The 21,646-nt window shown below is 43.7% G+C and overlaps 2 protein-coding genes across 7 annotated transcripts in view; one reads left to right on the forward strand and one right to left on the reverse strand.

Annotated features, from left to right (window-relative positions):
- MYRFL (myelin regulatory factor like) overlaps window positions 1–21,646 on the forward strand; it is a 512,195-nt gene that overhangs the window by 392,394 nt on the left and 98,155 nt on the right. The gene's annotated exons all lie outside the window — the stretch shown is intronic.
- PTPRR (protein tyrosine phosphatase receptor type R) overlaps window positions 1–21,646 on the reverse strand; it is a 156,281-nt gene that overhangs the window by 52,732 nt on the left and 81,903 nt on the right. For 5 of the 6 annotated variants that reach the window (XM_077338803.1, XM_077338802.1, XM_077338801.1 and 2 more), the window contains 4 exons: window positions 13,522–13,635; window positions 9,278–9,430; window positions 7,431–7,541; window positions 2,488–2,750 (listed from right to left, as the gene is read on the reverse strand). In XM_077338803.1, coding sequence (XP_077194918.1) covers window positions 2,488–2,750; window positions 7,431–7,541; window positions 9,278–9,430; window positions 13,522–13,635 — 641 coding nt within the window. Of the gene's footprint in view, window positions 1–2,487; window positions 2,751–7,430; window positions 7,542–9,277; window positions 9,431–13,521; window positions 13,636–17,292; window positions 17,394–21,646 lie in introns of those variants that run through there. The other variant, XM_077338805.1, reaches the window with a different exon arrangement.

Here is a 21,646-nt window from a genome sequence, read left to right on the forward strand (position 1 = left end):
CTTGGTTACTTGGCTGGTGAGGGTTGCAGAGGCAGCGTGAGGGTTTCCCAGCCTAAGGGGGAAAGCAGACCACTTCCCTCAGCCCACTTACTTTGTCCATGTCAGCAGCCAGGGGCAAACCGGCTGTGAGCTTGCCAGATTGCCCCTGGCTGGGCTGGGGGGGGGGGGGCTATGTCGTCTCCCTATTGGTCCAAAATCTGGGGGAGGGGAACAGTCTGATCTTTGGACCAATTTGTGCCTTCTGATTGTTCTAAAGATCTGACTGGCCCCACCCACTCTCCGCCCACCTAGGTCTTAGCTTCTTATATTATACAGCGAAGCTGTACCAGATTTGATGAAAATCTGGCAAGATATTGTTGTTTAAAATGAATCTTTTCTAATCAACTATGATTTAAAGCTAAATCCACTTCAATTCTTCAGTTTGTCTTTTGCATACATTTTCTGTCATTCATTTATTATCTGGGAGATGATGGACTCTGTCAACACAGTAGGCAAGATCCCCTGTATAGAACACTAATGATTTATGAAATGTGCTTGTATTCTGAAGGCACAGAACTAATTTATGGCTTTCTGGCAGATTTATTGCAACAGATGTCAGGATGAACAGAGTAAGGAAAATTATTAAATTAACAATGGAAATTAATCTTGCCTCTCTGCTGTTTACTATATTCAAAATGTTGGATTCAAAGCTAATTTGTTTTCCTATTTGTAAAGATGTGGCAGCTTCTGATGATTTTGTCTTTCAGAGCACAGACATGTAAATAGGAAACATTCTTCCACCTTCCCACGCAATCCTAGAATCAATGAAGCTGATTGAAGGCACAGACAAAAGTTCTTTTGACATAATGCAAAATTAACTTATGAAATTTATTAGCATGTGTTGGTCACTACAAGCTGAAGGCTGAGGCAGTCTTACTGCAAATGTTTAGTGCTTAGGATCTTCCATATATTTTTAAAAAGCTGACTAGCAGGTCAACGTGGGTGATTTGAAGTGATGGGAAGGGTCACAGGATGAGGGGATGTTAAACCCTTTCCTTTTTTAATTGTAAATGTTTCTTCCAAGATGCAGGTTCAGACCCTTTCCCTCCATATAGAGTTAATTCCAGTATTGGTAAGGTGCTGTAAATCATGAAAAGGTAGAGCAAAGGGCTCACTCTCCCCTCCACTGAAGAGGAAGAAAAGGGCTGTTTTTTAATACCCTACGTTTCACTACTATTTTGCTCCATTCCCCAAACCCCGCTTTGGCTAGGCTCCACCCCTAAATCTCCATGACTGGCTCAGCCTGGCATGGGCAATCCAAACTTGGAATCATAATGATCAATTACTTTCTTTTCAGAAAGTGCTGTAATTTCTTCTTTTCAGTACGACAGACCCCATTCAGTTTTTGTCACCATTTGAAATGTCTCATATGTTAAATTCAGGGTTTTTAAAAAATGATTGCACTACTTACATTGTATGAGTTGGACTAGATGACCCATGAGGTCCCTTCCAACTCTATTATTCTATGATTCTATGATGCACCTTGAGTCTCAATGAAAAACATGGACTACAAACAAACATTTGCTGATCCCTTTCCAAATTGTGCCAGGGGAAGTTGCCTATCTCTAATCTTCTATATAGAATCATAGAATCATAGTTGGAAGGGGCCATAAAGGCCATCTAGTACAACCCCCTGCTCAATGCAGGATCAGCCCTAAGCATCCTGAAGCATCCAAGAAAAGTGTGTATCCAACCTTTGCTTGAAGACTGCCAGTGAGGGGGAGCTCACCACCTCCTTAGCCAGCCTATTCCACTGCTGAACTACTCTGACTGTGAAAAATTTTCCCTGATATCTAGCCTATATCATTGTACTTGTAGTTTAAACCCATTACTGTGTGTCCTTTCCTCTGCAGCCAATAGGAACAGCATCTTGCCCTCCTCCAAATGACAACCTTTCAAATACTTAAAGAGGGCTACCATGTCCGCTCTCAACCTCCTTTTCTCCAGGCTGAACATTCCCAAGTCCCTCAACCTATCTTCATAGGGCTTGATCCCTTGGCCCCAGATCATCCTCGTCGCTCTCCTCTGTACCCTTTCAATTTTATCTACGTCCTTCTTGAAGCGTGGCCTCCAGAACTGCACACAGTACTCCAGGTGTGGTCTGACCAGTGCCGTATACAATGGGACTATGACATCTTGTGATTTTGATGTGATGCACCTGTTGATACAGCCCAAAATGGCATTTTCCTTTTTTACCGCTGCATCATACTGCCTGCTCATGTTTAGTTTACAATCCACAAGTACCCCAAGGTCTCGTTCACACTCAGTGTTACCTAGAAGCCTATACCCCATCCATTAGGCATGCTTTTCATTTTTCTGACCCAGATGCAGAACTTTACACTTATCTTTATTAAACTGCATCTTATTCTCATTTGCCCATTTTTCCATTGTGTTCAGATCTCGTTGAACTCTGTCTCTAAAAGGAAACAAGAAGAGTCTACAGCTTACCTTTCTTGAAGCCCCACCGGTTTCATTTTGAAAGGTGAAGGGCTGGCAGAAAGAGTGGGCTTGAGTTCAGAAGCACATTGTCCTTGCAAGTCCACTGGGACATTGACAACTTTAGGAGCCTGTTCTGGCTGGACCATTCTGTTGGCCACCTTATATTCAGAGGGCGGTCGCTGCAGAGGGATAGACGAAAGGTGTATTTCCTGTTTTTTGTTCTTATCTTGTCTCCGTGAAAATTGTATTTTCTCCTTCAGTCTGTACAATACCTATTGAAAAAGATATTAAATTTCATATTAAAATATGAACTGTCAATAGTGATAAAAAATACCAGTATCAATGGGAAAAGTCTGAAATTTTATGCTGCAAAGGAATGCCAGAAATTTGAATTGTGTAGTCCATAGTCTTGGGCTTTGATAGCAACATAATGTGCTGTTCTGCTTAATTTACTGAGGATATAATAATATAATGATAAATTATAAATGGAAAAAAACTATTGAGATATAATATATAATGTGTGGCAAACATTACTTGCTTCCTCCCTGAATCTGTTTCCACACTAGTGATATTGTCTGGATTTGAATTTTTAAAGGGTTTACTTTTCTGCCCATTTCCACATTACAATTTGCTTCTTCACTTCAGGTACAGTCCTGAATTGCCCCCCCCCCCACCCCCATACTTGCCCCACAGCAAAGGAATCCCCAGAAAATCGGATTTCATCTTTTCAAGCAGGGTCTAATTTGGGTTCCCAATGTGGAAATGTGGACAATTGGGTTGTTCCCCATGCCTGCCATTTGGAGTCATTTGGGAATGCCTCCCACCCTCCATTCTGAAAAATCTGCATTTTCTTTTTTAAAAAAGGTATGATCACATTACAATGCTGTTTCCAAGTTTTTAAAAAAGCAGTCTTGCACAGCAATGTTATAATGTTACTACAGGCAAAGCCCGTTGTACCCAGGAATACAGTGGGCACTAGCACATACACCTGCACTGTGATCTTCTTGGGTTCTTGTCCCAGCTTAAAGACTGCTTGGTGAAGGCCGGGGGGGGGGGTCTGCCTCCTTCCTACCTCCCATATATCCCCAAGGCCGCACTGCATAGGGAAGGCTGCATGGGGGTATTCTGCCTCCTTCCACATCACATCTCGCAAAGGCCAGGCCAGGCCAGGGGAAGGTTGGTGGGGGAATTGAGCTGCCTCTCCCCTCCCACATCTCTCAATGGCCAGGCTGTCCAAGGAATGCCAAAGGGGGTAGGATGCCTCCTTCCTACCCCCACATCTCCCAAAGACCAGGCCAGGCAGAGAAGGTTGTGGGGGTGCTGCCTGCTTCTCACTCCCCACATCTCCCAAATGACAGGCTGCATGGGAAGGCTGCTAGATCACCTCAGCCCCTCTGAGGAGAGGGATGGTGGAGAAAAGTAAATAACACTGCAATGGTCAGCTGCAGGGCTATGGGGAGGTGTTGTGAACCCAGGTCCTGTTATTGAGGACTTCACAGAGGAAAAGCCTTGTCAGGAGCTCCTAGCTTCACCCAAGCCTCAGCTGGATGAGAGCTTAGCCCAGCCAGATGTTCAACAGGCAGAGATCTCTGACCAGCAGGAGGGAATGCAGCTGCAGACAAACCAAGGCATAGATTCCAAATTTGTTGCAGGAGTGCCTCTTTCCTCTGTCCAGCCTCCAGCTGCAGCTCCCTGCCTTGTCAGTATCTGGCTTATCTAAGCCAATTAAGCATTGCCAGGTATGTGCTGGAAGAGAGCTCCAGTCTAAAGGCACCACACCGCATTAAGAAGACTGTTGTTAACACTATGAGTCATCACAGAGTGATGACTAAGAGGCAGCTTACAGCTTGAGGTTGGGTGGCCTGGGCTGTGGACCTGAGCCCTCTGCAGATGCCCTTTGACTGCCTGAATAGACCTTTGACTCCCTGGAGTGAGTTAAGACAGTCATTGTATTCTAACTGTCTGTACCTTGGCAATGTTTTTGAAAAACTGCTTCTCTCCACCTTCCTGTTTCAGTACATCTGTGTTTCTTTCCAGCAGAGAGCTGAAACCTGAGACCAAAACAGGAGGCAAAGGAAGTAGCTGGCTTCCCTCCCTTGCCTAGGGGAGATGGAAGGACAGGAAGAGGCTGAGGATGGGGCAACTTACCAGCAGCAGGGTCTTACAGAGTGGATGATACCTCTTCCACCCAGCAATCAGCAAGAAGAAGAGAAGGACAGATAAGCCTTATGATTGGTCTTCACTGGGAGAATACTCTCTTTTGGCAGCACCCCTCCAACACAAAGGGCCAATCAGGTAGGGAGTGAGTTGACTGCATGCAATTTGAACTGATTAGCCCTCATTGGGACAGTGCTCTCTCTCTCTCTCTCTCTCCCTATCTGCATGCAATTTGAACCAATTGGCCCTCATTGGGACAGTGCTCTCTCCCTATTGGCAGCACACACACAGGGAGGGCCAATCAGGTAGGGAGTGAATTGTCAACTTAAGCTTTACGTTTAGTGCTGAGGTCATACTGATACCTTTATAATACAGTTTTAATATATATATATATCCAAGACACTTTGGATGTAAGGGGGGGAGGTGGTCAAGGATGCAGAATGGTTGGATTAAGGGACTCAACAAAAACAAAGGTACAAACAGGTACCTTTTTGCAAAAAACACATTTTTGAAAATGGGAAGGCAGCAAAGCATGATGGAGGCTGCCACTGTCAGACTTGACATGAAATGGTCAGAGTGGGGTTTTGTAGCCTTCCATCTAGCTATCTTCATCCATTCCATTATCAACTATCATTAACTTAGCTTCATTCATTAGTGCTGTAAAATATAAATATTTAGTGTACTATATCTTGTGGATGAGACTTGTTTTAGAGAACAAAAAGCAAACTAATGCTACAAAAATGATTGAACCTCCAGGATATTGGTTTATTCCTTCCTTTAGCCATTTAAGGTGACTTTTGGTATCCTTGTGCTAAAGTACTAATGCATTATTATGCAGGGAAATTCTCAACTCATTTGAGTTTTAAATTGCTTGCTGTATTTGGGGTTTACTTAGGGGAATTCCGCACAATGGGCAATGTCGCTAAATTTGAGCGCTATTGAAAAGCGCTGCAATCAATAGCGGCAGGTCTCGGTAAAAAACCCGAAAACACCTGTAGCAACGCATATATGTTCATTCGATATATCAGAAAGACCTGTTTCGCTGGCGTAGGAGCTGGCATTTAATCGTTTACAGGCTCTTAAAGTTAACCCCCCCCCGGTGCAATTTCTGGCTGAAATTACAGACAGTGTCAAACAGGGGGCTGTATTGTGCTCGGAAACTTTACTGACAATTGCTTGTGGAGGGATTTCAGCTGAACAAGAATTACTTATTCGTTGCTTTTGCTGGTTTAAGGGGGGGGAAATGGCGATCGTGACACTGGAAGCTCGGGTGCGAGAGCTTAGAGAGGGACATGCTTGCTACTGCTATATTGAGAATGCACGTGTCTTTTTCGGATGTGTTGCAGGTTGTTCTCGAGAGTCTAGTGGTTTTTTTAGGGGGTTTTGTGGATTCCCTGGAAAGTGCTATAACGAATCAGGAGTGTTGCAGATTGTGTACGATGTTGTGCATAATGTTAAAAAATAGCGTTACACAATGGTAAGACTTCAGCAACATTAACGCTGTGCAGAATGGCCCTTAGATCTTCCAGGTTGTCTTTATTAAACCACATGATTTGCAGACAAAAATCTAGTTTTGTGCCTCTGTCCTTTGAGTGCACACTAAACAGGGAGCTACAGCCAATCCCAATGTATTTGCTTACTTACTTCTTTTTTAGTCCATCTTTACTGTAGATATTTCTTGATGACCATATAGAAGATGACTTTTATCAAGCCTGTCTGTTGTTCTGGCTAGCTCAGCTTTCTCTGTTTTGTCTAGCAACAGCTCCACAGGGTCTCTGGCAAGGAAAGGTCTTTCCCAACCTTTAACTACTTCCCAGGATCTTTTCACTGAATATACTAGAGACTGAACATATGATTTTCATGCGTACCACATTGTAAAATGAAACCACAGGCTTCTGTATTCAAAGCATGTTGTCTAAAACTAACCACAGATTAGTGTCTCCAAAAGGGTACTTGGTATGATACTCATTTCCAAAATGCATTTGTTGCATTCATACTTCAAACGTAGCATTTCTGAGTGAAAACCTATAAATGTATTCAACACGATACAACTGAGGGCTATAAAAGGCTTCCATATAGTGTTGTCAATTAAAATTCCTGGAGACTTGGGGGAGGGGGTCTGGGGAAGTTGGTATTTGGGCATGGAAGAACTTCAGTGGGCCACAGAGTCTATCCACCAAAGGCAACATTTTCTCCTAGGGAACTGATCTCTATAGTCCGTAGATCAGCTATAATATGGGGAGATCTTGAGACCTGCTAGGAGGTTGGCAACCCTGCTTCCCCACATATCCATGGCTGGCTGAGGAACTGTGTGAGTCCATTTGTTCCTACAGATGGTTCCTCTCCACCAGTCCCCTAGCCAGAGTTTCATGTATATCCCCCTCTCAAAATAGTGGTAATTATGCTAGTCAGTTGCTTTTCAGGTTAGTGATTTGCCCTGCGCCTTTCCTGCTAAAAAGATAAATTATGTCTTTCTGAGGAGGGCTCCTTATGCAAGCTGTGACTGCTGCTGCTCTCTCTCTCTCTCTCTCTCTCTCTCTCACACACACACACACACACACACACACACGATTGACTGAGGTCAATTAAGAAATGTGAACACCCCCTCTAAAAAGCCCAACTGTGCAAAAGCTTTTTAGGAAAAGCTTTCTGTCAAATCTGTCATGCAGACATCTAAATGACTTGAATTGGGGGACTAGGACTGCACTAGATTAATATATCAGTAGATTCGACACAAATCTAGAATTTTTTTACTCTGCTGGTTAGTAAAAGAAAATGTAGAGAAATATACTTACCATCAAACAGGTCACGATAATAACAAAGATGCTGAGAAATATGATGACAGCATAAAATCCTTCTTGGGTCCAGAGTTTCCCCGATTCATGCTTGCCTTGCAACACATTTTTCTTTCATTTATATAACAAAACCAGAAACAATTGTAAGAGCTCAATCCTCTTAACAAAGTTACAATGTTTTCTCAGTTTTATTTTCTATAATATTAATTTCTGGGACTTTAATCAGCACCAATAATCTTTTAATCAATTTAATACAACAATCCTAACATGATTAAAAAGATTATTCTACATCTCTTTAGTGAATGCTGGAAAGGTCTTTCTGCCCACATACCGAATTGTGTCCAGATATATAGCCAAGCCTAATTCCTTCCCGGAAACCACCTGGCACATCAGGTGAGGAGGCCCTGCTCTGTTTGTAGAGGAAATTGCTTACACTTCCAGTCAGCTTGTTACATATTTCCACCCACAGCACCTTGGATAGGCTATACAATGTGGCATTAATCTCAACATCTTATAGACAAGACAGAGTCAGGTGCAAACAAAACCTAAGGGAGAGCTAATAAGGAAAGAGCAGTTCTGTAAAATAAAAAAGTAAACAAAAATGAGCTGGATTTATCTTACAGTTTCTCATAAAGCATCCTGGGTTTTTTTTTTTGTGGGGGGGGGGAAACATGACATCTCAGATATTATTGTAATGCTCTGAGAAAGATACATTTTACATGTAGACCACTTCTAGCAGAAAATGTGATGGTCGAACCACTATTAACATGGCAACACAAGAGCCACCAGGTATGGACTTCTCAGGTATGCAGAGAAAATGTTACTTGGTAAATAAGAGAAGACCTCCCTCTCCACCCAAATCCTATTATTACCTACAGGAGGCATAGAATATTAGTTTAATATTAATTGAAACAGAGCAGGGAAGCAAAATTTGTCTGTTCAACCACCTAACAGTGCATAGTATCGTGGAGGGCATGAAGTATTCATTCCCTCTCTAAACTTTCTCTTATGGCCTAGGGAGGAAGAAGTAAAAATATACCCTTCCTGGGCTGGCGCCCACAGATTTCAAGCTAAAAAAGCAGCTTTCTGATTTACCTACCCTGAAACTCAAGACAGTTTCTGAGATTTAGGCTTTATGAGCAGGAATCTGAAAAAAGTATTGCACACAAATATGTAATATGGGGCTCTTGAAATTAACCTTTATAAGAGAGATATTTTCATTTCTCATTTAGTGCCTTATAACTATATTGCACTTCTATGCATGTAATATTTGTTTATATTCATTTCTGTGAGCAGATCTCTCCCCTCCTCCCACACACTTTGGTGCCCCTGTTTTACTCATGTACTTTTCTCCCTGTTTTGGAGCAACTCTTGATCTGTGACAACCCTGATTCATGTTATGCAGCTTCACACATCTTAGGAAGGGACTTTGCGTTTGCAGAACAACTGTGCTGAATTGATGGCTGCAGCATACTGTGGGGGCGGGGGGAGAGAAATGATCTGCTTTCTGCCTGCATAAAGCAATGCAAGATTATACACTCTGGGCAAGCAAATAAGGGTGGTTTCCACTAGGCTTGAAGTTGGATTGGTGTCTGTCTACGCTTTGATAATGGTATGAACGCAGGCATTTATCTCTAAGCTCCTGGGTGAGGTACTAGTATTGTGCATGGGCTTAGAAGGGTGTGACTGTGTTCAGGATTCCACTACCTATCTTTCATTTGCAGTTTGTGTACTTTAACTATTATGAATTGCAGTCAACCTCATTATTTCATTTTCTTTAAAATAATCTAACAGCACTTGCTGATATTCTACAAGGAGATGAAAATGGGACATCATCTGTTACTCACCTCTGGAGAGACTTCGGTAATCCCAAACTGGGATAAGGTCTGTTGTAGAACATTGATATTAAGTGACTGCAAGACTTCTTCTGAAGGGAGTGTGTCAGAAATTCCTTTCCTATTTACTGGGGATATGAAGAGTTCAACGCAGTTGTTTTTCCCCTAGCAAAATTAAGAGAACCGACAATAGAAGAAGAACTTTTGGTCCTAAGAAATCTCATTAACAGCAAGCATATGGTCTGTGATTCTGACAAGCACATGCTTAGAATATCCCCCCTTATCTAAAATCAGAAACAAATACATGAGAACACTTACCTACATGTTCAATATCGTTGCCGACTCAAGTTTGGGAAATTTCTGGAGATTTGGGGGGCACTGCCTGGGGATGATAGAGTTTGAGGATGGAGGGACTCAATAGAGGTATGACACCATAACAGCTACCATTTCCTCCAAGACAACTGTCTGGAGATTAGTTGTAATTCCAGGAGCAATCCAGATTCCACTTGGGCTTTGGTAAGTTAGACAGGTAGTTTGACATCAGAAAGCCCTTCTTCCTTCATCACCATGCGCTCTAGAACATAGATGACTTTGGGAAAGCCAAAAGAAGCCAAAGAGCCTAATCTGGATCCACTATAGACCAGACATACTCCGTAAGTTCTAGGATTTAGTCCTAATTGGATCTATGACATCTAGAACACATCTTTGGTTCTTCAATACTCTGTTTATGTTATGTTGGTGCTGATGTTGGTATTTCAGTGGGATACAGTCAAATATACTGATGTAAATATTTAGGACTGGGATAAAAGCCACTGTTGTGAAAGTGAAAAAGCCACAGAAAGCTAAACACAACAGTTTTTCAATTCATGGATCAAATGTAGTTAATTGGGTCTTTCATTTATATTAGCTATTTATTTTCAAATCTAACTCCATATAGTGTGCTTCAGTAACTCTGGGTAAAACAAACCCAGACACTTTATCCCCACAGTAGCAGCCCATGTGACACTCAGTCAGCCAATCACAAGCCACACAAACAAGTTACAATAAACTGAAACCCCAAATTCCAAATTCCTCGAGGAACATCTTAACACAGCGGGCGCTGCGGACTAAATAAAAGGATAAGGGCTTGGGAGGCGGGATGTGTCCGTGATGAGGAAGGGTGCCGATTGGCCCCTTCCTCTGGACAGACTACTGGAGGGACCAATAGGCAGGCGCTTTGCGCCTGCCGATTGGTCCCTCTGAGTCCCCGCCAGAGCAACTGTGAGCCGCACGCAGCACGGCTCGCAGTTGCTCCTTTGCCTGCGGCCTGACGCGGCGAGAGGCGCTTCGCATCTCTCACCACGTCAGGCCACTGCCCAAGGGAGCCCCCGGCAGTCGCGCGGAGCACAGCTGCCGGGGGCTCCCTGCCTGATGGCCTGATGCGGTGAGAGGCGCGAAGCGCCTCTCGCCGCATCAGGCCGCCGACCAAGAGAGCCCCGTGCCGCCCGCGATGAGAACAGGTCGCCCGACGGAGACATCAGTGGGAATGGCCATGCCCGCAGCCACCAGACCCAGACGCGGCTGCGGTCACGACCGGGATGCCAGCGCCGCCCCCTAACAGGGCAGGTTGCCCGCCGGCCCACGCCACCAGGAGCGGCCACTTACGGAGCCTCCACAACCAGCACCGCCACACCCACCACGAGGCTGGAGCCACCAGCCCCTGAAGATGGCTGCTTTCCTTACAGGTAGGCGCGCCTCCCGGGGGGGGTCTGCAAGCGGCCGTGGATTGCGTCCCGGCCCATGCCCGCCCTCGCATATGTACCCAGCAGCCGGAAAGCCAGAGACGTGCGCCGCCGCGATCACAAGGCCAGCTAGCGCCCGCTGTATTCGGGGTGCAGCGGGCTTAGTTTCTAGTCTACTATAAAGTTAATGAACCCTTAACAGAACTTTGAAAGGCTCCAGTGTGATTCTCATTGCATTCAAACTGTTCTATAATACTATTTGACTTCGAAATTCATATTGAATTTGGATAAATTCAGCCATAGCTTACTACTCTGTGCTGTTCCTGAAGGACGCTCCCAGCCTACTGATGTGCACATATAGTGTAATTTTGTCCTTATTGGTGGGTTGCATCAAAGTAAGATCTCTCCCATTTAGAAGGTGGGCAGGCATTCACTAGGGTTCATTTGGGGACAGCCATGCTTACCCACGGAGAAGCAGCCATCCTTAAGCAGACATGCTTTAGGGAAAAACATACCCTGTGGATAAAGGGCTGTGTCTGAATGGAACAGAGCCCACCAATCTACCGCAGCATCAATAAGAAATGTCTATATGCTTCATTAATATAACAGAAAAATTTTGTGTAGGGAAAGAATTGCTTTTTTAACAATTTTCCTGTGCAGTAAATGATTGTTTTTGTATCTATGGAATGCCTAAATAATTTCCCCCCATGAGCTGGGAATTAGTTGGTCTCTGCAGCCAAGGACTGTGCTGCCAACACGGTATCATTTTATACTGTTTTAGGGGTTTTTATCTGTAAACCGCCTCAAGCCGGCATGGTCGGGATGGTGGTGAATAAATTCAAGTATAAATAAATAAAATAAATATAAAAGATAGCGTCCATAGTTGGGAATCTCTCTAACAAGCAAGACATTTAAGAGTGGCTCCTTAGAGGGAGGGGAGGGGAGGATTCTGATACTTGGAAAGGGAATCTGGCCAACAAACTGTAATTCTATGAGGGGCAGCCATAGAATTATAGGCACCAATAGTTCTATTGGAGGCAGCAGAGAGCAAAGGGAGAGGAGAGCAGCTCACTGGCCCTGAGGTCAAACATTTTGCCTCTGATTTCATATTGACACAAATGTGGGGAGTCTCTGGATTCTAACAAGAATGGGGTACACAAAAGCACCATAAGGGCAGAGTTGATACTTTGCACAGGCAACCCAAGTGAACACATGAAGCTGCTATAGACTAAGTCAGATGCTTGATCTATCACCATCAGAACTGCCTACTCTAACTGGCAACAACTCTCCAGGGCCTCAGGTTCAAGTCTTTCACATCACCTAACTATGGCTGCCAGCTCTAGGCTGGGAAATACCTGGAGATTTTAGGGGTGGATCCAGGAGTGGGTGGATTTAATATGTGGGAATATAATGGAATATAACGCTATGGAGTCTGCACTCCAGAGCAGCCATTTTCTCCAAGGGAACAGATCTCTGTCACCTGGAGATGAAGTGTAAAACCAGGGTCTCCTCAAGTCTGAGCTGGGAGATCTCCAGGTGTGACCTGGAGATTGGCATCCCTACCTAATACCAAACCTTTGCCTGGAGATGCCAGGGATTGAATAAGGGATCTTCTGTCTCTAAGGAAGGTGCTCTGCTAGTGCGCCTCAGACGCTTTGCAGCAGCCACTTAACCTGCCTTACCAAGGCAAGAGTGCCAGCACCCTACTTGGGCAGTGCTTATTCCCAGCAGCCATCATATGAGGAGGAGACAATGAGCAGGGCTTATGCCTGTCAGGGCTTCCTGGACCTGGACCACCACCTGTCAGTCTACTGAGCACTTTTGGTGCTGATTATGGGGGGCAGCAAAAGACCTAGGTGTAAACTGCACGGAGCTTTTATTCCAACCCCAGATCGATTCAGTCCCTGCCCTCTACACAGAATGTGATTTCCATTTGGATTTGGGGCAATTTAAAATTTCTTTCTGCAGCAAGAAGGATTGATCCGGAGTGACCCTGCCATTATTGTGCGATATCTTAGAGTGCTTTTAATATTTAAAGGCTGTTTTGAATCTGGGCTCTCCTCTGTAGTAGAGGACCCGTGATTGGCCACAGGTGGTCATGTGACAAGCCTGCCTTAAAGGAGAAGCCCCTAATTTCTCTCAACTTCTGTCGGTCCTGGATTTTTCCTCCCTCCTCTGCCTTTTTCGATCTTCTCCCCCTACCCTCCCAAAAAAGAAAGAGGCTCCCTGCTTGGCTCCTCTCCCCCCACCCTTCAAGAAAAGAAAGAGGCTTGGCTCCCCCCCCCTTCTGAACTACCCTAACCATGTGCAGAACACTTTCCTGTTTCAATGGGGAGGGGGGGAAGAGGAAGATCCGAGTTCAAAGCGATCTGAATTCAACAGGTTTGACAATGGAATAAACAAAGTAAGTGCAGACTCTGCCCTGGTGCCAGAACTTTCTGTCCTGTCAAAAACGCATGAAAATATTTCACTATGCAACACTATCCATTGTTACTCTCTACAGATTGAATGGTGATCAAAATGCTTGCCACTTACAAGGAGTCTGTTGATGTGCACTTGCTGCGGCAGCAGTCCTAAAGCAGCAGCTACACCCTGGCGGAAAATCCGAAGCAACGTGATATTCAGCTTGTTTATATCCATTTGCAGAGTCTGCAAAACAAACCCCAAAACAGGTGAATGCTAATCTTGCTTGGCACATTCAGTCCTCTGCTAATGAACGAACTCCGTGAATTGTGCAAGTAATTTCCCCCCCAGGATGACAATGTAGGAAGCCAATCTGCACTTTAAATACAGAAGGGGTTGGGGGAGGAAACGTTGAGTGTATTGAAGGCTATTGGTTTAAAACATGTTCCCATTTCTTCCTGTTGTCACTTGAAATTAACTGTGAGGCCCAAAAGTGTACGCCCTTTGGCTGCCATTTTAAAATCTCTGCTCAGGAGAAAATGCCACAGACACCAATTAAGTTAAAAGGTACATGATTTCTGCTGTTGTGAAAGTAGTGTGTGAGGCTTTACTTCTGGTTACCATTTCATCACAGGAACAAACAATGCAAGTGAGGGAAAATATTTATTTATTCAGCTCTTTATACCCATTTCCCCCCTCCCCAGTGGGGACCCAGAACATTTTACAACATTCTCCCCATCTCCATTTCATCTTCACAACAGCCCTGTGAGGTAGGTTAGATAGAGAGTCCGAGACTGGCCCAAGGTCACTCAAGTGAGCCTCCATGGTAGAGTGAGGATTTGAATCTGGGGCTTTTAGATCATGCTCTGATCACTATGCCACACTGACTTTCATTTGTAGAGTTGCATATGCTCATTTTTCCAAGTTGTAGAAATCACTCTGAACATTTTCAGGTGCATCCCCCAGTATTCAAGGGCAAAAAAGGAACAAAAATTTCCTTCAAGGATAAAGTGACAGAATGGAAACTAAGAGGCCCCAATCTGGATCCAACCTCCAGGGAAAAATAAGGGCCTTTCCACACAAGGACCAATGTTGCCAATTGGTCCCGCAAAGCGGAAACACTCTTTTTAAAAGTGTAATATTGGCGTTACGCATACCTGCTTTTTTAGTGGAATTCAGTAGCGTTTCATTCGTTTCCCACAGGTTTCCGATCTTGCAAAAATCGCTAGACAGGAAGCGATTTTTTCTGTGCTTTGTCCCTCCCCTGGCCATCAATCAAATGTACAGCCAATGGGCAGTTGTTATCATGCCCTGGGAAAGCCCCTTTCCCTTTAAGAACAGGTTTAAAAAACAAAAAACACGTTGCAACGAATATGCCTTGATTCTTCCTAACGTTGAGACCCAGCTGGTGTGTGAGCTGCTGATTCATCGTTACCATGCTCCCCCCAAGTGAAAAGAAACCCCCCCCCAGGTGCGATTTTTGGCCGAAAATAAAGGGAACTTGCAAACGGGGCTGTGTTGCGCTTGGGGACTTAGGGGAGCTTTAAAGCACTTCTGTGGAGGGACTGTAGCCGGAGAAGCCTCGCTGGGTGAATGAAGGCTTGCTGGTTCGTTGCTTTCTGCTCGCTCCGAGAAAAAAAGAATGGCGATCGCTTCGCCGGAAGTTCGGAGGAGAGAGCCAGGGGGAGGGACTTTGTTGGAACCGCAACAATGGGGACACACAGGTCTTTTTTGCTACTATTGCAGATTGTTTGCAAGAGTGTAGTGCTTTTCGGAGGGTGAATCCACTTTTCCCGATTTCCCTTTAAGCGCTACAACAAATCGCTTTTTGCGGGACTGTTTCAGGAGTGTGGCAGATTGTGTGCGACATTTTGCGGAACTGCAAATTAGTAGTGTTTACAATTTGCAAGCCTTGTGCTACATTAAAGTCATGCAGAATGGCCCTAATTGCTGAGCTGCCTCCACACCTGGCCTCTGCTGAAGACAGGGCGGAGTAGCAGCTGCCCTGCGCACACTGCTTCAGCCCCATTCTGCTTCAAGGGCTACCCCGATGGCAGCAGCATGCCAAGCATGATGTGGCAGCTGCTGCTGCTCTACTTGCTGCTGGCAGGCTGCAGGCAAGTGGGGAGGTGCCAGGTGGCTAGTCATGTCACCTCCTGTTCACTGGCATTGCACTGTCAGTAAGCAATGGGGGGGGGCAGGGCCCCCACATCACCAAGCCTTGCTCACTCACCCACCTCAGGAGCAAAATAGGCTAGGCACACCCCTGGCAATTACTGGGCATATACACAAGGCCATTCTTACTTGAGAGCCATTTCCAGTCGTGGTAAACAATTCTGGGCTAGATTCAAGTGGGTAGCCATATTGGTCTGAAGTAGCACAACAACCTTTGAGTCCAGTGGCACCTTTAAGATCAACAAAGGTTTATTCAAGGTGTGAGCTTTTGTGTGCAGGCACACTTCCTCAGATAAGAACAGGGATCAGACAAGGACAGATAGGAGAAAGTAAATTAGTAGCTAATTAGTAAATGGCATCATAACATCCAAAATATTCAGTATGATATTTCTTTGCTAGAAAAGCAAATCAGTACTCTGGGTTCAGTTGCTGTTCACAAAAACATTGCTGCAATAAAAATGTCAAGGTTGGTGATTAAAGGCAGACCCTTTTCCCCTTGTGAAAAGAAGTAATCAATCATTTGTGAAGTGAACACAGGTTAGCTCTTTCTTAAAAAGAGCCTACTAACATACATACATGGCGTACATTGTGTTCAGTGCAACTCGTGAACAGGGCTACTGAGTCAGGCCATTGGTATAGTAAGCTCAGAACTGTCTACTGCTCTAACTGGCAGTAGCTCAGTCGTGTCTTGAGTAGAGGTCTTTTATTCACCTATTGCTCAAGTCTTTTAAGTGGAGGTACCAGGGATTGAGCCTGCGACCTTCAGCATGCAAAAGAGACACTCAACCATCAAGCCATTATACTATTGGTGGCAACTTCTGTTTAGCAAAGGAAGTGTTGAGACATCTCAAGGTAGGCAGCACTAATTAATCACATTACCCCCTACCGATCTGTACTGTTTATCATTTAGAGTGCCTGCTCCCTAAAGAGAACACAGCTTTGAATGTGCTACATGTACAAGGCAGTTGCGATTCAGGAAGCCTAAAAGGAGGGTTGGTAGTCACCCAAGAGGACTCCATTTCCCAGTGCAATTTATTAATCTAGATACAGCAACTGTTAGCGACAGTTTCCAGGTTCCTGTGCCTCAGGCTACAGCTGATGATTATCAAGTACCTAGAAAGACATAGTGTTTTATTTAAATTAAAAAAAAAACTTTGCAAAAGATCAAACCACTGTAGTCGCATCTACAAATGATATCTGCAGGGTCTTCTGTAGAGGGAAAGAACAATTAGTGGATTAGAGAAAAGGGGCAAAGTGACACCTATGGCACAGGGCTTTTCACCTGTATAGGAAGTAGTAGCAATATTTCCCTTACCTGGATAACCCATGTAAGGCTGATCCCCTCAGATCTCAGAAGCTATAAAAGGTCAGCCCTCGTCAGCACTTGGAAGGGCTGGGATGTGGGGGCAGGCAATGGCCAACCACCTCTGAATGTCTTAGGACCTCCTTGCTGTAGTACCCCCCCCCCCATACAATAAATAATAATAGCAATAGCTCACTTTTAAAAAACAATTCAGTGCATTCATGTAATTGGGCATTTTGGCAATCTAAAGTGATGGTTTGGGGGTTACCATTCAAGAAATATAAAATCAGAAAATATCTAAGATCATTTTTCAGAATGGGCTAAAAGCCATTAACAGCTAGCTTGTTCTACAAAGCTTAAATCTTAGCCATGCTCAATCTACTTTGCTAATCTTTTTTCAAGAAAAAGAAAAAAAGTTATTGTACCTCAAATAGTGATTTCATGGGTCCTCTACTTTTCCAGGGGTGTTTGATGCTCTTGTGTCCAGGCGTATGGCACTGACTGTCTCATTTTCTCAACAAGGTGTGGTTCGCTCAAAGCATACCTGTTTCTAAGCCGACCGGGAAATTGAGTGCAATTCCCATTCACCTCATGTAAAGTCACTGCCTGCATAACTGGTCCCAGAACTGCCAAGATTTGCTCCTTTGGGATGCACCTCAGGTGCTTGCTGCTTTTGCAGTTGATTAAAAGTAGATTGTATAGACTTCTCATGGTCAAGGGCATTCTGGCGAAGGCACGCAATTCTCAAAGGCATTATTGGTCAAGTAAGCCATGCTGCCATTTTGTTTTTGTTAAAGCTAACATAGCATTTTGGATAAGTCAGATAGTCTAATTTTCAAAGATGAAAGCAGCTTGCAAGAAAAGGAGATGTAGTTTTCGCTGCCAGTGTACTGGAGATTTGAGCCAAAGTAAATCTGTATCTATGTTTCTAAAGTGTTTGGTGGGAGACAGAAAAGATAGTGTCAATGTACAATATAACAACCAACAGGCTTAAACCTCTATTTTTCAGTGAGGCTGCCAATAGTTATAGATGTGGCAGGACAGGCGATCATACTTCCCATATTAGTTTTGGCTGATCTGGGGAATTTTAAATTCAAATTAACATAGGAATCAACAGGTTGATATGTATGATCGAGATTGGTAGTTATTTATTGTTAGTTTAAATTAGTCAATAATGGTAATCTTCATGATTAAATTGACATTTCTTGTTTATTTAGGTCTATGTTTTCCCCACAAAACTGCTGCCCCCCCTGTTCATTTCATTTGTAACCAATTATTTATACTCTGGATTGCTATCATTTGCTCATTTGAAATAGCATAAAATTTAAACAGCCACTTGGTTTGGTTTACGGACAGCAATACTGAGGCATTTTAGCTTGCAATAAAAATAACATTAAAAACGTACAATACATTTTGGTCCTGGCTATATTTAGAATTTTTGTTACTGGGTACATTCCTCATTAATATTCTATAACAAAAAGCCACAAATCCCCTACAGCAAGATGTGTTTGCAAATCCTCACTATCATAGTCTGAATACCTCAACAATGTCAAGTAAAGTAAACTATGGAAACACTGAAAATGACTTATTTTATTGTAAGATTACAGTTGGGATGATATCATTGAGAGAGCAGAAGAAAAAGATGGCCATAGAACCACAGAAATATAGAGTTGGAAAGGACCTCCAGGGTCATCTATTCCAACCCCCTGCACAATGCAGGAATTCACAACTACCTGCCTACTTACAGTGACCCCAGATTCATGCCCAAGTAACCCTCCCGACACATACACCAAAAATCTCCAGAATCCAGCCTGGCCTGGAGGGAATTTACCTACCATGGCGATCAGCCTACAGTGGCAATTAGCAATTCCCTGGGTAGGCAAGGAAGGGACACAAAAGACAAACGTTGGCACATCCCTTCCTGCCCACCCACTCACAATCTGCCTAAGTTCATAAAATCAGCATTTCTGTCAGATGTTCTAGCCTCTGCTTAAAACTTCCAAAGAAGGAGAACTCACCACCTTCTGAAGAAGGCTGTTCTATTGAGGAACCACTCTGTCAGTAACTTTTTCTGGATGTTTAGCTGAAAATTCTTTTGAATTAATTTCAACCCATTGGTTCTGGAAAGATGATTATCTGTGATTGTAAGTATGTTTATAATTAAGTAAAATGCCACTAATTGCAACAGACTAATTTCCTTTTAGTGACTTGTGAATTTTCTAAGGATGCAACAAGCTATCGATCCTGAACAGCATTTAATGGTAATTTGTGTTTTATGTTGTTGAATATCTGACTTCTGCTTCATATGCGTGATATGCCTCTTGGCAGCTGGTTGTTTAACTAATGGATGACATTTTCTCACAATTCTGAAAGATCTCTCCACAAACTCTGACAGCAATATTATTCTGCTTCATTAATATCGCACACTTACATACACATGTAAAGACTGGCTCAGTTGCATACATCAGCAGGGAGAAAACAATCCAGCTGCTTCTAGCTTTGTAAACACGTAATGACTTCGTTATGCCTAATGAGATGAATGTTACCAGTTCACATAGAGCTCTTGAGGGGTAGCTTGCACAAAAGGCAATTTACCCCTGGTTCAAAAGGCAATTTACCCCTGTGTTATTTAATTAGCACAACGTCAGTTCCAAATACTGTATATATCTAGCAAAGAAAACATAGGCAAATCCTATCTTTGCATTTTTTTTTCAAATTATCACTTCATACAAAAATATTCATTAAGGAATTTATTGTATTATGGCATTTAGCTATATTATATATCCCTAGTTTGTTTCCATGTGGACATTTAGGGCTGCCAGGTCCCTTCTGGAAACTGGCAGGGAATGGGGGGGGGGAGTGTTGAATATTTAGCAGAGTAAATGAAGCACAATGGAATAATGCAGCACAGACAAGTGTATGTTTAACTTCTAAGTAAACATTTACTTAAAGGTTTGGGAAAAGATTACATGGAAAGAAAACAACAAGGAGGTAACATCTTTCTAGTTCTCATCTACTCCATCTTGTCTCTTTGTTCCCTCTCACCCTAAAAAGGAAGGAATGGAAGTGTCCCCTCAAAGCACTACTCCTTGTGTGCATGTTGAATAGCATGTACCATTTCCAATATATTGATTAGCCAATAGCCAACCTTAAGGTCATCTCATTAAGAATAAAACCTCCCCCTTTTGGTGGGAAGAATCTACTCTACACCTAATTTGTTCTTAGCTAAACTTGCTATTATTAGTTTACAGAAACTTCAGCTGGACTCTTTCATGACTGAAGGGATAATACTTGCAAAACCCAACCCAATAGGGGGACTTATCAGGAGGGAAAGTAAGGCCCAGGCAATGTGGAGACATCACTTCTGACATGCACCAGAACTGTGCTGTCTCAGCAATGCTCTGGTACTTGGGCAAAAACTCTGTGGAAGAAATAGCTTCTGCCTGTGTGATGATGTCACTTCTTGTGTGCACCAGATATTTCCACATCACTGATGATGTCACTTGGGTAAGGTGACCACCGCTTGGGTAAGGTGACCACTTTTGGAGGGACATCTGGGGGTACCTGGCAAATTGTACTTATGTTGAAATTTAAAAATATATATTACAATACAGTTTTTGCGTTCTATGCGTTCTATGAAACTTTTTGTTGCTCCATATAGACCAAATTCTTAATCAAGAACCCCCCCCAGTCAATCGTGTCCCACTTTACCAATGTTGAAATCTGGTCACCTTACACTTGGGCCTTCCTCTCTCCCCCAAGAGGCCAGCTGATTGGTGGCAGGAGGTGGGGCCTGATGGCAGGGGACCCCTGCTTACCCCGAGAGAGTTAGCAATCCATGTTTTACTCCACGTTTGCTTTTTTTTAGTGTGTACATGGTGTTATCCTCCAATTGTCCACTTTCCAGATTTTCCTCTACTTTGCTCTAGTATTTCCCAATGTTGTTGCATAAAACTGCTGTACATGTTCAGCTACAAGTTATCATTATAGATATATAAAGTTATCATTATATATATGGGAAATTCAGCCTGGGCCAGTGCTTGTCTGGTTGTGGTCCTAATAAAGCTTCAAGAATACATCAGCGCTGGACTGACAGAGAAGAGTGGGGCTGTCCAGGCCTGGCTCCTTCCCCACCTTATGGCATCCCAGAAGGGACAAAACCTCTGCCAGGTGGGTCAGCACCTCATTTGGAGGCACAAATCTGGGGCAGACCAAGTCTGGTGGGGAAAATGCTCCCCTGTACAGGCCCAGGGCAACCTGCCTCAGCCAAAACACCTGGTGGCACTATTGTGCTGCCAGTGTGGAAAAGGTACAGAAGTGACACCACAGTATCAACACAAGGTCATTCCTCCTGTCCTTCACTTCTCCATACAAGTATTATGATTGATAGGTATGAGACATCATACTGTATGTGCCTTTACAAACAGGCTTTATATGGAGCTAGGGCTGCCAGACAATCTGCCAGAAGCTCTGTTCCAAGTGGTGGTGGGAGAAACCTTTTTTTAAAAAACACTGACAGCATCTGTGCCACTATATTACTTCCTGGGAAAACATAGAAGTGATAGGGTAGCTCTAGGAATTGCTGGAAAGGGATGTGGCAGCACATGGGACAACCCCCCCCCCCCCCCCGTTCCTACCTCCAAGTCTCCTGCCAGTTGTCAGGCATGTCCTGGGAATCCTATATGCAGCCTATTCTCATAAGGAAATCTAAAGGAACAAATGCTAAGAATCAGCATCTGATCAGTCAAGGGAGCAGAGAAACTGCACAGAAATAAGACT

This window comes from Paroedura picta, chromosome 5, assembly GCF_049243985.1.
Source record: "Paroedura picta isolate Pp20150507F chromosome 5, Ppicta_v3.0, whole genome shotgun sequence".
Taxonomy (NCBI): domain Eukaryota; kingdom Metazoa; phylum Chordata; class Lepidosauria; order Squamata; family Gekkonidae; genus Paroedura; species Paroedura picta.